Consider the following 7,994-nt stretch of genomic DNA (forward strand, 5'->3'; position numbering starts at 1 on the left):
TGTAGCTTTATGAGACACAGGATTCAGAGTGGGTATGGTGGCATGGTTGCAGCCCACCTTTTGGACTGTACTGCAGAAGCAGCAGCCAGGGCCTTTTTTAAAGTCCCCAAAGTAGGTAAGAACCCAGCCTATACCCCAGTTTTAGCACTCCTCCCTTTTCTTCTATGATCAGTGGCAATTTCCCTTCCCTCCCATTCCCCACTTCACTGCTGCCACTGCTCCCAAATGAGTAAGTGAAGAAGCTCTAGAGCTGCTCTTGCTGCATCCTAGCAGGGCTGCATGGAGAGCTGGAGGGTTTGGAGGCTGGTAAGTGGAGTAAGGATTCTTACCTGATTTGGGGATTTTCTGCCTTGGTGGGGAGGGGGTGAGGCTACAGCCACCCTTGTAGCACCAGTCAGTTCTCTCACATGACCTTTTCAAATCCTGGATCCACCTATGAGGGCCAGGGTTAGAAGCAATGACCTTAAACTGCAGCAAAGAAAACATAAATTTGGAGATTAGGAAGAGTATTCTGACTACGAGGGTGGTTAAGCATTGCAACAGGCTACCTAGAGAAATTATGAAATCTCTATTCTTGGAAGTTTTCAAGAGCAGGTTGGCCAGACATTTGACTGGGATGGCTTGTCCTGCCCTGAGAAGGGGGTTGAACTAGATGACCTCAGAAAGGACACTTCCAGTTCTGTTTTCTTATGATCCTATCGAAAAAGCTTAGGTCTCAGCTTACCAGTTACCTACCCGGAGTCTGAAAGAAGACATTTGTAGGAAATGTGAAGAAGGGGTTAGGGAAGGACTGGAAGACAATAAGGTGGTGGCAAGGAAGAAAACATGCAATGCACTGAAGTTACAATCCCTATTTATGCCAAAGCATGAAGGACAGATGTTTGTTTTAAGTCATCTTAAAATAGCTAAAATCTTTGTCATGAATCATTTCCTTTCCATATAAAAGGTCTTCCTTGTTGTGTATTTGAGTATTAGGTATTACTTGATCTTATTAATTAATTATAACATTGCTGGCAGTTTAACAAGCTCTAAATCCCTCTGTCCCATCCTGTATTGCAGTATCAGTATAAGCAGTGTTTTGCCAGAGGTGCCTGAAAAGGAGCCAGAAGAAATAAAACAGGTAAATATTGGCATAAGTTCAGGGACCTGCTGTGAGGAATTGTAGCTTTAATCACTTGTCCTGTCAAATAAATAAGTGTCCTGTGGCATGTATTACTGGATGATAATTACATGGATTGAGTGCACTGCAAAGAGAATCTTGTTTACTGCCAACCTGTTGAATTTATTTTGGTAACTGCAGGCACAGTCTGGAGCGCCTTTGGATTAAAAAATGCCTGACCCTATTTTCTGTAGGTGTGTGTGGGACAAAGAAAACAAGTGGCTGTGGTCATGAGGTGTGCAAAAGAAATACATTAGCACCAAGTTACTCATCTGCTGGAATGGCAGGACAAGACATAAATATGCAAGATGATTTGTGCAAGTGTTTAACTTGAAATCTGCATTCACCCTGCAGATCTGCATTCCTGCAAGAGACATCTTAGAACATGAAGTCATAGCACTGTGACTCTGTTACAGCAATTGCATGAATTCCATGATTTTTTAAATTAGGGAGGAAATAGAAGAGGCATCCTGTTTTGTCCAAAGAGTCCTACCAGCATGGCACTGGCATCCCTCACAAGAAGATGCAAACCCTATGCTGAATCATTTTAGTTCTGAGTCACTGGGGGTTTCATGAACACTTGCAGTAACTGATTGGGTTTTGTCAACAAAAAACCTAAGGGCCATATTTTCAAACAAAAATAAGACACAGAGAGAAGTTAGCAACCCAGAGCTCCCTTGTGATACCTAATTGGAATGGTAAGATTTTCACATTGCTATTAGGAATGTGAGTGATTTCTATGGCAGTGGAGTTGTAGCACTGACAGCAGCGAGGACTGCAACAGGCAATTGCTGAAAGCTTTTCAAAGTCCTTAAGGGGAGCTGCTTGGTGCTGAGCAGTTTTGAAAATCTGCTCATTTTGTTCCAGTGCTTAACCAAGAGCTCAGATTCTTCTGAACATCTGGCCTTAAGCAGTAGTGTGACTGGGGAAGTGAGCAAGGCACAGCAAGCCCTAGGTGCCAATTCTGAGGTGACACCAGAATCCCGCCTTTACCCTTGGAAGTCTTTGCTATGGCAGGGGTATCCCTACACCCAGCAAGGTGTCTGGGGGGGCAAGCAGAATGGTGCTTACCCCCATGGGAGTCTTTGCCATAGCAGGTACAGTCCTATGCTCAGTAGTATATCTGGGGTGGGGACCAGTGAATGGAGCACCAGGAGCTGCTATGACAGCAGCAGTAGCAGCTGCCTCTACTGTGCAGAAAGCATGAGCAGGTAAGACTTCCCTTCCCCTCACCTCCCCCTGCACAGTAGTCAGCAGGTCCACAGGCCCACCTGTAAGCCAGATCCAGAATGAAGGGCTGATCTGGTTTGGGTGCCACTTACAGCATGTGCCCTGGACCAGCTCCAGCCACCACATGCAACATGTGCCCCAGATTGACCCCACACCCTACACCATATACATCATGCCACAGAATGACCCTGCATGGACCAGCTCTGACCCCATGTGCAGTGTGCATACTGTACCTAACATGTAAGGCCAGTCTGGAGCATGCTGTGTGAGGAGCCAGTCTGAGACCCATAGGCACCACTGTGGGCTGGATGATTGGACTCTGTGGGCCATATCTTTGCTTCCCTGGATGAGAGGAACCCTGAGGTCCCATCCAACCCTAGAAGTCTTTGACACTGTGACATGTACCAAAGGCTTCCCCCAGTGAGCCGTACTGTAAACAGGTACCTGACTAATTATGATACCAGACACATCACTTCATTGTATGTTGCTGGCTGCAGAAAGTGATCTGCCTTTACCACACTAGCCATGCAAGCCATGAGGCCTCAAAAAGACCTTTGAACTTGATCTTTGGGTTATCCATAAGGTAATAAATTAGTGACAAACCATTAAGGGTTATATTCCTACACCGTTGCTCACAGATGCTGTTAGCATGCAGCAATAAACTCTGGCACAACATGCGTCAGAGTTTATTGCTCCTGGGCACACTGTTTAAACATGCACCCAGGACCAAAGCACATTGAGCCAGGTCAGAGCAGCCCCAGCTGGTACAACGCCTGAGGGGTCAGTCTGCCAACCTTGGGCTACTCTGACTTGGCTGAACTTGCTGCAGATGGGCAGGCTGGGGCACAAGGATGCTCCATTGTAGAGGTAGTCCCCAGGCAGTCACTGTCTACACGTGTGCTGCTGCGGATGAGTAAACTCCAAAGCAGTATAGTTTATTAGTTCCTTATGGCCTAATAGGGTCGCGTGTGTAGACGTGAGATGTTTACTGTGGAGCTAATTAATCTACTCTGCAGTAAACATCTTATGTAGAAGCACCCACTAAGTAGGACCTTACTTTGCAGGTAACTTTCCAAAAATCAATGGGGGTATTTCCAGAGAAAGCAATATTCAAAGTGGAGTATGGAAATCAGAAGCTAGCCTGACACAAATCCATGTTAATATTCTGAAAAGAGCTCATGTAGGTAGGAAGTCCTTACCCCATTTAAATTCAGGAGGCTTTTTACCCTAGCATTATAGGGAAACCCACCTGATGAGCAGTATGATGCTTACACATTTCTTTGGCATGAAAAAACGACCATTGCCTTCACTTGATTCCCTCCCCCCAGCCCCAATCAGCTGACCAAAACATTGCCTTATGTCATGCTGCTCCATGACTAAAACAGCACTAATAGCCTGCCTGGGAATAATGTCCTGTCAGTTTCTTTGACTGTGCTTTACTGTATTGGCTTGTGTGGGGTACTAACCACACTAGGTAAGTAGGAATGAAGGAGGGGTATTTCTAGCTGTGAAACTTTCCATTTTATTTGGAAAAATATAGGACTGTGTTTATGGTGAGTTTAGTTTTCTGTCTTTTATAGCAAGATGAAGAAGATGCGTTAAATGCTGATGCCCAGATACAAACCTCCTATGTTGAAATTCCAGAGGGAAATAGGTGGCGATGGTCACGAATACAAACTGAAGTCCAGGTGCAGACCTCAAGTATTGAATTACCAGAAGAGGAGATTTCATTGCCTTTTGAAACAGAGGCCCAGGTACAAACCTCATACCTGGAATTATCTGGAGAGGAGACGTCATTATCCTCTCAAACTGATGTTGAAGTGCAAACATCTTTTGTTGAAATACCACCTGAAGGTAAGTGGCGTTGGTCACGGCTGAACACTGAAGCTTACATGCAAACCTCAAATCTTGAGCTATCAGAAGAAGAAATTGCTTCACAAACAGAGGTGGAAGTACAAACATCAGCTTTTACAATACCAAAGGAGGAGACATTCTACCCCTTAGAAACTGGGACCGAGGTAGAAATTTCAGATCTTGAATGGCCAGATACAAGGGTGAAGACTTTGTTTCCATTGTATGTTGAAGCTGCAGTGCAAACTTTGTATGTAGAAATACCAGCAGAGAATAAGTGGCGTTCATCACGACTGCAAATGGAAGCCCAGGTGCAAACCTCAAGTCACGAGTTATTGAAGAGGCTTTCTTCTGTTTTGAAAACAGAAACCCAGGTGCAAACCTCACAACTTGCATTAATAGAAGCAACAGAGCTTCTTTTACCATCAGAAACTGATGTCCAAGTGCAAACCTCAAACCTTTCAATAGCAGAATCAGAAGAAGAGGCTCATGTACTTGTGGAAGAGAAGCCTGTCTCTACAGCTCTAGCAGAAGCAGCTGTACAAACATCAAATATAGAAATACCAGCAGCAACCAAGTGGAGTATGTCACGACTACAAGCTGAGGCCCCAGTGCAAACTTCAGGCCTTGACTTATTGGAGAGACTTTCTCCCCTCTCCCAAACGGAGAGCCAAACACAAAGATTAAACCAGGAGTTACCAAAGAAGCTTTCTTCCCACTTACAAACTGAAGATCAGGTGCAAAATTCAAAGCTTGCATTAACAGGAGCAGAGGAGGAGCCTTTGTTTCTGTCACAAACTGAAGCCCACGTGCAAACCTCCAATCTTGTATTAACAAGAGTAGAAGAAGCTCCCCTTCCCTGTTCACAAATTGAGGCCCAGGTGCAAACATCCAAGGTTGCATTTCCAGAAGCAGAGGAGTTTCTCCTTACCCCATTCCAAACTGGCAATCAGTTGAAAATTTTGTACCTTGATCTACGTGAGGTGGAAGACGGTGCATCCCCAGCACAATCAGAAGAGAGACCCATTTCCTCCAGACTAACTGAGGTTCAGACACAAACCTTATTTGTTGAAATACCAGTAGGCAATAAGTGGCATTCATCACAACTGCAAGCTGATGCCCAGGTGCAAACCTCCAGTCTTGGGTTACCAGAGACAAAAGAGAAGTCTCCTTCCCTGTCACAGACTCAAATACAAAGGGAATCCTCCAGGCCAGCATTACTAGAGGCAAAGAAGGAGTTTTCTTCTCTACCACAAACTGAGGTCCAGGAGCAGACCTCTGAGCTTGGCTTACCAGAGATGAAAGAGGAGTCTCCTTCCCCCTTGCACACTGAGACCCAAGGCAAAACCTCCTGGCTTGAAATAACAGAAGAGGAAGAAGTGGCTCTGTCCACCCCCAAGATTGAAATGCAAGAAGCCAAGAAGTTGAATGAAGAGTCAAAGGAGAAGATGGAGTTGAAATCACCACCCTCTGTCTTTACTGAGGCCCATGTGCAGACCTCATATGTTGAAATACCCCTGGGAAAGAAATGGCGTTCATCCCGCTTATGTACTGAAGCCCAGGTACAAACCTCACACCATGAAATCCCAATGGCAAAGGGCAAGACTTTGCCCCCACAAGACACTGAGGTGCTTAAGAAGATCCCTGAGCGAGCAGTAACAAAAAAGTAAGTAGAATTTATCTTTTATTTTTGCCAGAATTTTCCTATGATAAAGCTTAACATCAGTCTACCTCTGAACTTCTCATTTAGTCCAAAATTTTAGGAAGTTAATGCAATAGCAAGTTTTCTGTAGCTTGGATGAATCGGGTTGAAAGTAAGCTATAAGTTTGTTGTATCATCAGCCACCTATTTAGAAACACATGCAGTTTGTATAACATAACATTTTTGTATTTATCCTTGGACCTATTTTGTTCAACATCTTCATTAACAATGTAGGCATTGGTATCAGAAGCAGACTGACCAAGTTCAATGATGATACCAAACTCTGGCGTAAAGCATCCATACTTGAGGACAGGAGGGCAATCCAGGCTGACCTTGACAGGCTCAGGAAATGGGTGGATGAGAACCTGATGGTGTTTAGCACTGAAAAATGCAAGGTTCTCCACCTTGGGCAGAATGCTTATAGGCTAGGCAGTGCTACGCTGGCTAGCACTACAGATGTAAGGGACTTGGCAGGTTATGATTGACCACAAGATGAACATGAGCCTTCAATGTGATGCGGCTGCTAGTAAAGCAAGCAAAACGCTGGCTTGCTTCCGTAGATGCTTCTCAAGCAACTCCCGGGACGTCATTCTCCTGTTGTACTTGTACTTGGCCTTGGTGAGGCCACAGCTGGAGTACTGCGTCCAGTTTTGGGCCTCACAATTCAAAAAGGATGTGGAAAAGCTTGAGAGAGTCCAGAGAAGAGGCACACGCATGATCAGAGGTCAGGAAAACAGACCTTATGATGAGAGGCTGAGAGCTATGGGGCTCTTTAGCTTGGAAAAGCACAGGCTCGGGGGATCTGATGGCCACCTATAAGTTTATAAGGGGTGTTCACTAGCATCTGGAGGAACATTGATTCACCAGAGTGCCCAAGGGATGACAAAGTCAAATGGTTATAAACTCCTCCAAGACTGTTTCAGGCTGGACATAAGGAAGAACTTCTTTACTGTAAGAGCCCCCAAGGTCTGGAATAGCCTGCCATCAGAGGTGGTTCAAGGACCTACATTGAATGTCTTCAAGAGTAAATTGGATGCTTATCTTTCTGGGATCCTATGACCCCAGCTGACTTCCTGCCCTTGGGGCAGGGGGCTGTGCTCAATGACCTTCTGAGATCCCTTCCAGCCCTAATGTCTATGAAATCTATGAATTTGTAGCGTCACTGACTTTTTAAGGCCAGGATGGCCTTTAGACCATGTTTTATTGTACCTCTTAGGTACTGTGGACCATTAAACTTAACGCAGATACCCCTGTATAGGTGTATCTACGTGTGGATTTAACGTGCCTGAATTTTCTGACCAGAAAATTCAAGTGCACCTGCCTTGCTCTGTCCCCCTGCAACAGCCAGGGGGAAGTCCAGGTTTCTCCAGGTGCCAGCTCTGGGCTGGCAGGCCCCTGGGGTCTGGCCTAGATCTCCACAGGGTGTGGGAGAACTGTCCCAGCTGCTGTCCCAATCTCCATGTGGCTGGTAGAGCTGTCCTGATCACAGCTTCCAGGCATCTGCCTCCCAGCCACATGGAGATCCAGATCTCCATGTGGCTGGGAGGCAGATGCCTGGAAGCTGTGATGTGTCCCAATCTCCACTTGGCTGGAAGACGGCATCCCACTGAGCCGGGACAGCTCTCCCCATCCTCTTTGACCCCCTACTGCCTAGATTCACCAGGAGCAATTTGCTCCCAGTCAGTGTCTATTCGTGAGGTACAGTGCATTAGTTAATGTCCTGGTTTTTCTAGTACCTGTATCTACAGGTACTAGAAAACAGTGCATTAGACTAATCTACTGAGCAGTAATTGCAGTGCACATGTAGGCAGTGATGCTTTACTGTGCATTAGTCTAATACACAGTAAAGTGTGTTGTGTAGATGCACCTTATGATCATGTCCTCATGACCATGCATGTGTAGGGGGCATGCATTTTACTGCAGGACAAATACCAGAAGCATATATTTGTGCCACTGCTATTTGTCCCTGCACGTGCACTCTGGTGCATGGCAAAGGGTCCCAGGTGTGGTAGGAGAGACGGGCCAGCATCTGTGCTGGCCTCGGCAGCCTTT

The 7,994-nt window shown here is 45.7% G+C and overlaps 1 protein-coding gene across 1 annotated transcript in view; it reads left to right on the top strand.

Moving 5' to 3' along the window:
• Window positions 1-1,064: 1,064 nt before the first annotated feature.
• The window catches only part of LOC109300997, a 21,865-nt gene continuing 14,935 nt past the window's right edge, over window positions 1,065-7,994 (top strand). The window contains exons 1-2 of the mRNA XM_019521862.1: window positions 1,065-1,120; window positions 3,970-5,906. Of these exons, the coding sequence (XP_019377407.1) occupies window positions 4,282-5,906 (1,625 nt within the window). The 5' untranslated portion in view covers window positions 1,065-1,120; window positions 3,970-4,281. The remainder of the gene's footprint in view (window positions 1,121-3,969; window positions 5,907-7,994) is intronic.

Source organism: Gavialis gangeticus, unplaced genomic scaffold (assembly GCF_001723915.1).
Source record: "Gavialis gangeticus isolate Ggan-Ray unplaced genomic scaffold, GavGan_comp1, whole genome shotgun sequence".
In the NCBI taxonomy this organism is placed as follows: Eukaryota; Metazoa; Chordata; order Crocodylia; family Gavialidae; genus Gavialis; species Gavialis gangeticus.